Source organism: Nipponia nippon, unplaced genomic scaffold (assembly GCF_047370975.1).
Source record: "Nipponia nippon isolate SJK-2023a ecotype South Korea unplaced genomic scaffold, ASM4737097v1 scaffold_16, whole genome shotgun sequence".
Lineage (NCBI taxonomy): Eukaryota > Metazoa > Chordata > Aves > Pelecaniformes > Threskiornithidae > Nipponia > Nipponia nippon.
In genome coordinates this window covers 7,614,925-7,628,210 of record NW_028262332.1, presented here as the reverse complement: position 1 = coordinate 7,628,210, position 13,286 = coordinate 7,614,925, and the positions used below count along the sequence as shown (strand labels likewise).

The 13,286-nt window shown below is 43.7% G+C and overlaps 1 protein-coding gene across 8 annotated transcripts in view; it reads left to right on the top strand.

Annotated features, from left to right (window-relative positions):
- Positions 1-212: 212 nt before the first annotated feature.
- Positions 213-13,286, top strand: part of RAPGEF1 (Rap guanine nucleotide exchange factor 1) — an 89,747-nt gene continuing 76,673 nt past the window's right edge. For 4 of the 8 annotated variants that reach the window (XR_015703688.1, XM_087752989.1, XM_087752988.1 and 1 more), the window contains exon 1: positions 214-458. Coding sequence is in view for 7 of the 8 variants with exons in the window: in XM_087752989.1 (XP_087609115.1) it covers positions 434-458 (25 nt within the window). In the remaining variant the exon portion in view is untranslated. Of the gene's footprint in view, positions 459-2,071; positions 2,312-13,286 lie in introns of all 8 variants that reach the window. The other 4 variants (XM_087752987.1, XM_087752986.1, XM_087752990.1 and 1 more) reach the window with 4 other exon arrangements.

The window sequence follows — 13,286 nt, the reverse complement described above, 5'->3', positions numbered from 1 at the left end:
GCTGAGGCGCCGCCGCTCCCCGGCTGCGGAGCCCCCAGCGCCCGGAGGTACCCGGGGGCTGCCCGCGGCCCTGCCCGCCCCGCCGCCAGCCCCGCCCGGCGGCCCGGGGCGGCGGTTCCTCGGTTCGGGCGGCAGGCGGCGCTGCGGCCCGGGGCGGCGGGGCTGCGTGTGCGGCGGGAGCCCCGGGCCGCCTCTTCCCCTCGCGGCCCGGCGGTAGCGGGCGGGGGGCGGGCGCTGCCTGCGCCGCCGCCGCCGGCGCCGAGCTCCACAGGCCGCCGCCGCAGCGCCTCTCCCGGATCGCGGCTGGCCTGGCCGGCAGCAGGCGGGAGGCGGCGGCGGCTGGCAGCCCCCCCCCCCCCCGCCCCGCGCCGCGCCGCGGCCGCTCAGCCGGCTACCTGCGCGGCCGGGCCTGAGCGCCGAGCCCGGCTCCGACATGTCCGGCAAGATCGAGAAAGCAGGTGAGCGGGCCGGGCGCCGCGGGAGGCCCGGGGGGGAGCCCGCCGGGTCGGCCGCGCTCGCCTCCCTCCCCTCAGCGCCGCCCCGCCGCCGCCGCGGCCCGCCGGAGCTGCCCGAGCCGCCGGCCGCGGGCCTGGCGCGGCCCGGCGGGGCTGGGGGAGGCGGGCAGGGCCCCCCGCGCCGGCGGGTTCCGGCGCCCCGGGGCCGGCGGGAGGCTCCTGTCAAGGCGGAGCGGGGCCGGGGCCGGGGCCGGGGCCGGGCCTGGGGAGCGGCGGGGGGATGCTCTGCCCGGCGCCCCCACCGCCGCGCTGCCGGGGGCTGGTCCTGGGCTGCCCGGGCGCCGTTTGGGTCAGGCTTTTTGTCTTCTCGTCCGCTTTTTCCTTTTTATTTTTCCCCCTTTTTTCCTTTTTAATTTTTTTTTTTATTTTATTTTCCCGCACCCCTGCTGTTCTTTCCATGTAGCAAAGCATCAGCAAAGCCGGGGCGCTGCAACGCTTTCGGGCCTACACGCAATGATTACTTGCAACTTCTCCAACTTTCCTCTTCTGGTGTTTGTGCAAGATCAGAAAAGATGAGTCTGTGGGCAAATGTCAGAGGGAACTTGCTCATTTTTTCCTCTCTCTTGCAAAGCTCTGCCCTCAACCTGGGGTGCTCGCCTAGAGCCAGAGCCGGGGGAGGCTGTTGAGATCTCCTCTGCTCTCGCAAGGAAAGGCTCAGGCACGGATCATGTTGTCTCTCTGTGCTTCTGGAGTCGTGTCTGGTTCTCAGTTGTCACTTTAGATGGCTGAACGTCCCTGTTTTTCTGTGTAGCGGGAGCAGTATGTTTAAAGATTCAATTAGTGTTTTGCAAATCAAGCAGTGAAGTTATTCAGTTTAATTATGTTGCATTTAATTAGCAGAGAAAAATCAATGCTGTTTTGTATTTTTTATTGTAAGGAATAGCTAGGCAGTTTCCAACTGGGGAACGTAGCGTAGAGGTCTGAGTCAGGGCGTGGGAGGTACAGCGTTCAAGCTTTCCAGGACAGCAGCCACCCGTTTAGGAAAGATTCCTGTTTCAAAGGAGTAAAGTTGGTAGCAGTGCTTTCTGGTTTTGATCATTCAGTCCTGGTTTGTTCTGGCTTCTGCGCTGCACTGTATACGAATATGTTCTCCTGCGATAGGGGTTCTGGAGCAGCCGCCAGGGATAAGCAGACTGGCTGCCTGGCAGCCGGCTTTTAAGTGCAGTACGTAGGCATGTTTCCAGCTCGTAGCGCTAAGTTACTGTCTCACAAGCGTGCATCACATCACGGGACAAATGTTACTCCAGAAATATCATAGGTTAATCTGATGCACGATCCCTTACATAGAATCGCAACATAACGCTTTGCTTTGGGATTCTGGCTATGTCTTTTCAATGCTTACTGGTATATCGCTGCAACTGTTTGTCTGGGAAGTGGGGAACTGAGTAAGGAAGGTGTTAGCAGCATATGTAGACCTGGGGCCAGCTCTAAAATAATTGCCACTTGTTTATGCTAGAGGTGAATTTGGCTTGGGATTTTAGTAACTGCTGATAGTGCTATAGACAGTAATTACAGATGTATAAATAAGTGATCACGTTTTGTTTATTCGCGTGCAGTAAATAACCCTGTGAGAATAGTAAATATAACTCCACACCAGCGAAGCAGCGTGAAGAGTTCAAACGCGGGAAGATGACTCTGTAGACACACACAAACGCAGTGCGGTTCCATAAACAATAGAACAGAAAGGCCAAAAATACCATACAAAAATCATACGCTGCGCAACCTAGAGACCCGACCTTGCAACACACTGAACTCCCATTGAAGAACTCAAGACATCATGCAGGATCCATCCCCAGGTCAGTGCTGTAAATGTACAGTTTTGAAGATGGAGTGGGTGAAGCCTTGATGTGGAGGCACTCTTTCTAGTGGGTGTGTATCGTAGTGATGATTTGCTGAACAAGAGAAACTGTAAATCTGGGAAACTGTCCTCTTTCAACTGCTTGTACTTTCGTTTCTGGAAGAAGGGTATTTAAAAAAAAATTAAATCCAGTCCAAATATAAACTGGAGGAGAAGAGACAGGGAAGGGGAGGGAAGGAGGGCTGGAAGCCAGCTGTTTCAGTGCAGTACAGTCTTGATCACTGTTTCTGGATGTTTGAACTTCTGATTGACACAAACAGTTCAGTTAATAGCATCACCGAATAAACACAGTCTGTAATACCGCAGTAATTCTGGGATAGTATTTGTCAAAATGTATACAGTAGCAGAACAAAGCATACAGAGTCATGAAACAAACGCTATGAGGTCTAAGGTCTGCGTATTTGTGTACATTTGAAATTGTTTTTTTTCTTATGGGAACGGAAATACATGCAAAACCCATTATGTTGTAAATAAAATAGGCTGTTGCCTGATAACAAGCCATCTTGACAAACTTGGAAGTTGGCTTGGGCTTTGGTTTGACGCTCATGTTCATCTAGTCAGGCTGCTGGGAAAAGAAGTGTTACCTTATAGGGTTAGATCCCTAGAGATCTTACATACATCTGCTCCCTGGGTCCTTAAATGAAACACCTTGTCGGCACTTAATAAAAAACAATAGTAAATGATTAGAAATAACAGCTACCATCTTCTCCACCAAGAAGAGCGGACAGGGCTCAATCTGGAGCCTCTCTGTACTGTTGTTTAATCAACAGAAGGGTCACTGTAGAGCGATTCAGAGCACTGCTTTGGAGTGAAGGGGAGCCATCTGGTAATGTAGAGTGAGACAGTATATTTTGTTTTCACTAGTATTAGACCGCCTGTTTCGTTAGGCTCCAGCCAGGAGGCTTCCAAATACTTTTTGGAAGCAGAATCCCCATTAACTTGAAGAGAAGGAATGGCACCCAGTGTGGGTTTTTCGTGACTGTAAACTGTGACTTTTTGTCTTCACTTGCAGGAGATACTTGCTCTCACCCTAGTTAGTCTTACAGTTTTGATCTAAAATCCAAAATAGGGATGCCAAGAAAGAGTGGGGATGGTCACAGGTTCTGCTTGGCTTTCCTGTTACCATGGCAATGCATGAATTCCTGTGTTTATTTACCTGGTGGATTACGTGCTCCAGGGAGTTGAACTATTCTGCGTCGCTCAGGGAGAATAAGGGAGCAGTTAGACACCATCAGGTCCAAAACAAAAGCTCTTCCATGAAGCAGGTCCATTCGAGAATGCCCTTTATTAAAACCAAAGAACATATGGGTGCCATACTTTGAAGGTTTATTCTACTTGATGTTTTCAGTCTTAATCTTGTAATTTCTTGCAGGGTTTTCATATCCCACGTAAGCTTGCTTTTTCAATAGCTGTCTGCTAAAGGCTGTTTGAGATAACTGTTTCAAGCATTAGCTACCTGGAGTGCAGTCAGTTATCTCTGTCCTGCTCAGGACTCAACTGGATGTGTTTATTCCCAGCAGACTGAAAATGCTGTTGTCTTCACCTTTTACTCATCAGCATTTCCCTGATAAGCAAATTCATCTCTGAAGTCTCCTCCTTTAGTATTGGTGGTATAAACATCTAGGGGTAATCCCAGGAGAACTCTGTTCTTAAGGAAAATGGCAAAACGGAAGAAACAATTCAGGAGGCCAGCTTATTCCCGTCTTTATAGGAACTTAATGTTTGTTCAGAGTCCTCCACGCCAATTTACATGATTCTGAATTATGCGTCTGTCAATGTTTTTGTATTAATGTGAAGTTTCCCGGGGAATCTTACTTTTGGGGAGGATATGTTTTGAACTGTTATCATCTCTTGGATCATTCTATGGAAATTATCCTGCATGTTTTTTACACTTGTACAGTTTTCTGCAGTTTCTCTTTGTCTAAGGTCTGCTTAGGTGAGTTACTAGGGAGAACTCTTTCTCAGTGCAGCTGTGCGTTCACCACCGTACCATGTTCTTCAGTATACGTGAAGGCTTTCAGGTTAGAAGTTTTGCAGTTGACCAGTGTAAGTGCTGCTCTACTGGTGGTTTTCAAACGAAGTAAAAATTCTCTGTAAAACTTGTCCCGGAATCTGAAAATTAAACTCTTCTCAAGACTCACTTCACAACCCTAAAAATTCAGTTCCAAGTCTTCCTTACTTGGGCTTTTAGCACCGACTGCATTTCCTACTGTATGCCCCTCGGATAGTGACATTGCACGTGTGTTTTCTTGTAACTTGTTTAAAAAGCATCAACAATTCAGTCTTGTTTTGTGTAGAGGCAAAATACAGGTACGAGGTGATCGCTATTTAGTGTTTCCTACAAAATGGCACAAAGAGCAGAATTTTGCATTTTTTCTAAGTCGGCATAGGCTTGACAGGTGTTCTGTTGCATAGCTTCAAGACTGGAGCGTTCAGAAATGCAGCCTGTGGGATAACTGCTGCAAGATTGAGATGGGCATAGCAGTTGTAAGAAGGAAGTGGACAAGGAGTGGAGAAAAAAGACAGCTGAAGTCTACTGGAATGTGAAGCAGCTGGGTTGTGCCTTAGTCAGTGAAAAAGCAGAAACTGGAAACAATTGCTAAATTTATTTTCAGTGCAAGCAGTCGTTTTCTTTGAACCGCAATGACTAAATATATCTATTGGTGTGATTTTTATGTGGTGGTAACTCTTACTGGCTCTTGCTAACCTCCTGGCAAGCAGAGAGATGGGTGGATGTTCGCTGTCAGTCAAGATCGTAACGCAAATGTCCCTCATCCAGGTCCATTGCTTCACTTGCAGAGAACATTTCCTATTTGTAAGGGACCTGGTATCCATCGGCATGGCTTTACTTGTTGCAATGAGTGGAAGAAACCTGGTATCTGTTCCTAGGGAAGGGAGTATATCTCTAACTGCTTTTCAAGGCTTCCTTGGGGTTTTGTTCATCTTTTTGGAAGTTCTGAATTGTCGTTGATACCTCAGCTGATATTCTAATAACTCTGTCTGTAAGCGCATCTGTGCTGTATTGGAAAGACTCTGATGCAGAGGTGTGGGTCTTTTTTAAAAAACTATACATTAACTCCTTATTTATTCCAAAGTTGAAAGCCTGTGGGTAGAATTGGCAAAACGAGCCATGCTGTTGACTTACAAATCCTTTCAAAGGAGAGCATTCGATTCCGAAGCCTGCAGCATCTTAACTGCAAGTAGACAAGTAGAGGAACATGAAATGTTAACTTTCTAGACTTTATTTTAAAGAAACTAGAGAGATGTTTTACCTTTCCCTGGCAGAGGCATTTGATGGCTAATCAGATTTAATTCAAGCACTCAATCATTATGTGTATTACAGGAGATGTCTGGATAGTTCTCAGTTGGGCTACTGAGAGGTGACAGCTCTAATTGTTAGTTATCATACCGTTTAATTTGGAAGATCCTTGTACCCCAGCGAAGGTAAGATGATAGAGAGCATCTCCTGTCTTTATGCCAGATATACAACATAGTTGTTGGAGTTTTATTAAAAACAACAAATTACATGTCAGAGCTACAGGTAAGGTGATTTGATAGCCGCCTTCCTCTCATGCTCCTCACCACACATGCAAATCATCCCGACATTCTTCTGCTGAAACTAGAGATCTGGAGTTTTGGGGTCTTTTGCCGGTTTGCAAAGCTGTTGACCTCTGTGTGCTGTCGCTTAGCAGTGAAATGAATCCGTCCAGTCTGTATTCTTCCTGTGGAGCCTTTACATTATCTGGAGAAAAACCTGTGCATGGAGAGGGATCCTTCAGCTTCTCAAATTTATGACAGAATAGGCTTTTCTCTCTGAAAACAATCGAAAATTTGTTGTTCTGTAAGTGCCTGAATATTTGGGAAATGCTGCTTTGGTGTTACAGCTGTCTTTTTTTATTAACGTTAGCAAACTATAGGATTCAGCCATTGTCATGGAAGCAGTGTGGAAGGAGTATTAAAATCATGTAGCTATTGCAAGAATGTTAGCTTTGTTATTTGTCAGTTTTGTCTAAATAACCAAAGCTTGGCTTTCATGGTGTACAGTTGAGAAATACTGGAGAGCATAATGGGATGAGGGGATGGTAACAGAACAGTGTGTCGTTCTCGGGGCTCTCGTAGAGATTAGAGGAAAAGGGAGAGCTGGTTGGAGGAAAGCTAGATTTATTCACCTTTGCAAGTTTGGATTTGCAGCCCCAGAACTCCAAGGTGTATAAAAAGGTGGCCAGAGAAGGAAAAAGGGACATCACAAGTGGAGATGTTGATGGAATGGTTGGAAAGACCAGAAAAGGAGCGAGAGGACGGGCAAGCCCTGGATATTAGAAGAGGAGGGAACGGTGGGCCAAGTTGTGCGCAAGTAGAGCAGATAGGAAAAGGCAGATGGATGACAAAAAGGGAAAGCGGACAAGGAGGAGGCTCCCGGCGGCTTTCACGGGAGTCTGTTCCAAAGCAAAGAGACAGAAGATGGATTTCAGCAATCCGGAAAAGCTGCAGGAATCCTGCAGGTTGGGACGTGCTGCCAAAGGAATGTTCTGCAGTTCTGCTATTTGCGTTACTGCAGCCTGACAAATTTACAGCTACATTACCTGACCCAGAGCATCCGATCTCACAAATACATTTCAGATCTCTTCTTGTGGTGGATGACATTGATGCTGATAGAGGAAACGATTTCATCTATGTGAGAGAGAAATTATATCCCCGCATATCCGTGAAGCAACCTGAGAAAGTCGATGGATCAGATTATTGGTCTACTTTTATTTGCATTGCATATTTCAGTTAAAGCTCTTCAGCTTTGAAACAGTCTCTTGATGTTAAATCTGTTTGCTGTTTTCGTTGCTACCATGGCTCACCTTCTCTGGAGTTTGTAAGATAATGTTTTCATGTTGAGAGCAAGGAAGAAGTGAATAGAAACAAGTATAAGAAAAAGATGGTCTGTATCAGAGCGTTCACTTAGTGTTGTGGGAGATAACAATATCGATGGTATGCGGGAGAAATGGTTCTCCTACACTTGCTTTCTATTTTATCATATTTAGGAAAGTAATCTAAAAGATTTGAGAATTGGCAAGAGCTGTATGGAGATTCTAAGCTTTGGCTAGCATTTCAGTTTCACGTTTCTTTCATTTTTTTTCATCCCCCTTTCATACCACCGAGAGGGTCGATTGAGCATGGGTGGCACCCGAAGAAGAGATTTGTTAATTATGGGGCTGAGGCTCTTTGAATTAAGCAAATGCATGTTTTGCGTTATCTTACTTTACCTGGGTGACGGTCTCTGCTGCTTTGTGTAAAGCTTTTCTGGTATCATGAAAATACTCTGCATTTTATGATTCAAGTTAACATCTTGGTACGGCCATCAGTGCCTCTAAGGAAATATTAAATCATTATTCTGCTGAGGGAGAAAGGTTAAAGCTTGCTTGCACTCTCATGCTCTCATTCTTTCTCTCTGAAGGCTTCATGTGGGGATGCCCTTTGTTGCGTACTTAACATATTCACTGAACCAGTCCCATTTATATTCTAAACAAGATCTTTAATTTCATCCCTCACATGTACAAAAATCTTGGGTTTTGAAAGAAAAGAGATGAGAATTTTCTTTTTAGGCTTCCGGAAAGAAAAGAAAAAAATCAGTAAGGGTTAAAATCAAAGAATAGTTACCCATAGCTGGTAAAGTTGGAGTAAGGAGATGCTGCAACTTGGTTAGTTGTTTAAACCTTGATAGAATTTTACCAAGAGACGGAATATGTAGTTCTGTATCTGTTAAACTGTAGTTTGCAGGTAATCTTTAATACTTAAAATGGGAGCAAAAGGAGTGTGTTCCCAACGTACAGCATGCGTTGTTTTATCCCCTACCTTGTGATGTTTTTATTGCGCTTCTCAGTCTACCAATCTGTCCTGTCCATACTGCCCAAGAGGTGGTAAAATAGCCTCAGGGATTAATTCTGTATTTAGAAAGTTTCCCTTATGAACCAAACATCATGCGATAAAGGGCACCCAGGGAAATCAATATTTTAGTTCTGGATGCACATTCCAACCAATTCTAGAGAGCAGAGCTCAGTGAATCCATCTGATGATGTGCTTCAGTTAGCAGGACAATACTGTTTAAAACACAGTTTTCCTTGGGTGATGTATTATCCTTTCATTTTGTGCTCTAACTATATTAACTTAGGTTCGTCATTTGGAGTAGGGGGAGAGAAAGTGCAGATGGTTCCCATCCACTTTTTGCTCAACAGTGCAACCTTGCATTTCAGTGTTGGGAGTGATCTGTGCTGCAGCTTTCCTATACAAAGAAATTGAATATCCCTATCTGGATGTATTTTTTCCATCTTATTTTTTTTTAAGTGTATGTTTTCTGCTTTTCTAATTAGAAGCAGCTTTAAACTGAATTATATGCAAGAGTAATAAGTTTGAGGAACTAGGGAGGTCTACCAACAGGTTTAGTTAGAGCTCATCTATGAATTTACAGGGACTTACAGAAAATGTAGAGCACTGGTTTGTGCAGGAGGTGGTTTGTCTGTATAAATATCCTTGCAAAGGTCACATGAAATCGTATGTTAAGTCTGATGCCAGATTTTTGATGGAGCATGGTAAGAGTGGTGCAGGGGTTGAGTTTACTCTTTCACTGCTTGGAATTACTTCTCCAGGGCTACTATGTGGGAGAAATTTGCAGTACCAAAAAAACATTATGCATCTGAGAGTTACATGACTTAAAAAACCCCACCTTCTTGTGTCTTTATGAGCAATACCTAGGAGGACATAACTGACAGAAACTGAGGTGGGGAGTTTCTCTGTTTTCAGCTTAGTTTTTCTGTTTGCTCTGAATAGCTGTTTTCTCTTTGTTACTGGACACAGTGGCACTTCTGTCTCCTGCTCTGTCAGTCCGGTCTGTTGTAGTTTACAGGAGAGACACTTTGGAAAGTTGTAGAACCACTCTGTTGAAACGTTCTAATGAATATAAGAAATGGTATTTAAAATACATTGTTTACAATGAGCTGGCTCTCTCAAATATGGCCAATTTTGTGACATTCGGGTGTATAGCATCCCTTTAAAGAAGAACCACTGAGTCTCGATGCGTAACTTGGCACGTCTGCTCAGAGGTAAGCTTGCTTCTTCTGTCTGTACCTCTCTTACTTAATCTGTAGCATCTTTTCATAAGGAAATAGTGATGGCTTATCCGTCCTCTGTTAGAACTTTTGGACCTCTTGGCCAATTTCAGTCAAACTTTACAGAGGAATTGATATTAGAAATTTATTTAAATTTCTCCACATTTTCTGTAGAAGACTGAGTAGAATGAAGAGACCACAAATAGTGCCTTCATTATGGCAAAAGGGAAAATGTAGCTGTCCCACATGTCAACTGGTACACACGTCATTTCACAATCACTAACACACGTAGTGCTTCTTGTTCAGAGGGGTGCCAAGGTTGATGCAAAGAAGCTAGATTTCTTGTGTTGGAAGAAGAATAGATAGAGATTCACCAGTTTTGCTGCTCATAGAAAAAAGCTTTTTTTTTTTTTTTTTTTTTTTTTTTTAAATAAGACCTGGATGATGTAGTTTGCTGTTTGATGATTTAACTAACGTTAGGAGCTTATGCTCATTCAGTTGCATAAGCAGTCTGTCAGTCTAAACTTGTCTCCGTTTATCTTGCACTGTAAAATTCACAAGCATGGTCTTTTCCAACCTTGACGATTCTATGATAAATCTGACTGTATTTTGAAAAAAATATGAGGAAAATTGTGCAGTGAGCTACTCCAGTTTAACCTCAGCTGGATTAATTGATGCAACCTTCATGTATAGGCAAGGTCTAAGGATGAACAATATAAATTCTTTATTCCCTAGAAACTTTTCCTCATTTCTCCACTAAACTTCTTGCACCAGCACACTTGTATTAATTAAAAACTGATTGTGTCATTTAAGCTTTTGCCTCTAAATTTGTGAAGGTAAGATAAATACATAAAAGAGAGATTTATGGTGATTTGAGAATATACTTATTCAGAATTAGTCAGTTTTGTGAAGCTGGCTCAAAATTGCACCTGTACTGAAATAGACAAATGTACAAAGTCTCAAATATTTTTTATATATATATAATTTTTGTTCTAATAATTTCTAGTCCCTTGTGGATTCCAGCAGTTGTCAAAAGGATTTGATAGTTGTTACGTTGGTTTGGAAATGCCTATCTTTCACCAGAGACTATAGGAAAAGCCTGTGATGATTTGGCATCAGGCTGAAAGGTAAAAAGACTGATTAAAAATATGTTTTCCTTTGCTGCTAGAACAAAGACTACTTGAATTGTGAACTGGTTGGCCTGGAACAGGGAATACCAAGGAAAAGCAAAATCCTTTGGGAGAAAAGCAAATATGTGTGTCTTTTGGGGACAGCTCAGAGGAGCCCATCGAGGGCAGTGAAGGGTGGGTTGCTGTTAAAAGCCAAAGTATCATAGTTAAAATGTCAGGGCAAATGAATCCTTAAACACTGTGTAAAGAGAGAATTTGGTTCTCATTACTGTCTGTGTATATTTCCAGGTAGACTTTAAACAAAGATGTTTTGCTCCTGTCTGTCTTGGGTGAAAGCACTTGTATAAATTTTTTAAATATGCATTGACAGCTCTTACTGTTAGGTTTTATCCTGAATTACAGCCTTGTTCATTAGACCTCAAATCCGAGGTGTACATTTCACTGGTAGTACTTCTAGGGCTCCCTGGGGACATCAGGTATACCGCAAGCGATGCACAGGAGAACAACTCCGAGCTTCCATTTGGCTGGCAGCCTGGGGAGCGCCAAGGTCCAAGGGATCAAACCCATCGTTTGGACCAGACATTGGTGTAACCGGTGTCATTGCCTGGGGTTGTAAGGATTGTTGTGGCTTTTTATTATGTGGAGCAGCACACGGGAAAAATACTTCCCTGGCAGTTGATCGCAATTATCTGTGTTCGGGGTTACTACCCAAATGCGTATTTTACACTTTTTGTTCTGGCTGAAGTTAACATGATAAAGAAGGGAAAACTAAGGAAACATCCGAGGGATTATTTCTGGCAGCTGGGCAGATGAGTTTATCTCTAAATCCTGAGAGTCTCTGGCAACAAGGTGTGTAAGAGTGCTAGTAACAACGTTGGAAGGTTGTTGATGGCTTACGTCGTTGTTTTGATACTTCTCAAGTTCTGTCAGTACTTGGGGCTGGTATAAATAATACCAGCTAAGGTTACAGCCATTGGTCATCCAGGCCGTTGGAGCTCCACTGGCAATATGCAAAAAAAATTCCCCCATCAACTGAAAGCATAACTGATTCTGAAATCATTCCCAGCGTGCATGTGCTGGTAACATGAATGTTGATCAAGGTCGTGATCTGAGTTTGGCATCCAAAGTTGATAATTCATGCAAAAGACCATTCTTGGCAATGTTACCAGTGCTGTGGCTTGTCCTGTGGGGAGACCTAACGGGCTGTGGGTTTTATTATTACTATTATTTTCATTTGTTTTTATCATTTAATACTTCTCAGATGAGGTACTTCACATCTAAAAGCTTTGGCAACCTAGTATGCTAAGTTTCAAATATTATCATAGTGGGAAAAACAATCATGCTAGAAATACTAGTAGTATACATTTAATGAAATCGTTATTCAAAGCTCTCATATCCAGAAAAGTAACACTGGTTTGTGTTGATGCTGCACACTATGATCTTAACCTTTGGGATGAAAACAAAGCACAAAAGCTGGCTCCTCCTGCAGTCCTGTGCCCTTGAAGGAGTCATTTAGTTAAATTCCTTAATATTTTTGCAGCTGTGGTTGTGGTTTATTAACTGATGCTGCCTTGAAGAAGAGCCCGTGTCTGCAGCAGAGTTTTCATTACTCATCTGTCAATACTTGCAGAGTAAAACAAATGGGTCTGGGTCGAGAGATTCCTGCTCTTCTATGTAAATGGTTTCTTTTTCTCCACCCCTGCTATTTTACCCAAGGAGTGGATATAGAACAGTTTTGATGCAGTACATGGTTATGCTGTATTGGATGGGAAGGTCTGGCCTGCTTTGTCTGTCAGGATTATTTTAAGCTATGATGTTTAGATTTTATTAAATGAACCAGAGGGAATTAAAAACATCTCTCTTTCCCAAAATGTTCTCACTTGTACAGCTATAAAATGCCCTTTATCCTGAATCATACCAGCTGAAGAATCTCCAGAATTTCTCTTTTGCAGTGGGTAAAATATGATTTTTGGCCAGTTCAACAGCTCGCTTGTCAGGAGAAATCCGGTTGAGTTTTGTTTGGTTTTGTTTTTACATACTTCTCAAAATTGAAAATTAGATAAACCAACATTATTCCGTTGCCATGTTTACCGATGCAAACTGCAGGTTTTGCAGTAGTTGCCTTGGCTTCTGGGTGAAATGCAGGAGGTGACTTACCTGCCTGGATTTTTGATTTTTTTGCATGATAATTGCCAATAAAGGACACATCTTACTTTGAAGCCCCTGCAGAACAGGGATATCTGCTCTGAGGGATGGAGAGGTAAATGAATTTCGTGCTGGTACATAGTATGGGCGAGTGAATGGAACCAACCGCTTTTGTAGCAAATGAGCAGTCGATACGAAATGCTTTGCTGGAACAGGGCAGGGCTGTAGCAAAAGGATGAGATGTAAAAAGTAGGGGAGAAGGACTTGCAGAACCCAGGGTATTGACTCACTTGACCACACGCTCCTCTTGAGTTTCGCACTTGACTGTGACAAGTACTGAACAGAATAGCAGCCAGGCTAGTGAGCCAGTGTGCTTCAGAGCCAAACGTCACTGCTGACCACTTTCTGCTTACGTGTATTTTGGGGGAAACACTGGAGTCCTTATGCCCTTTTCCTGTTGTGCCTTCTGGTTTTGCTTGGGTTTTATTCTACTTTATAAAATTATGGTGGGGAAGAAACACACACAACGGTTCCCTGTGCAGGAAGA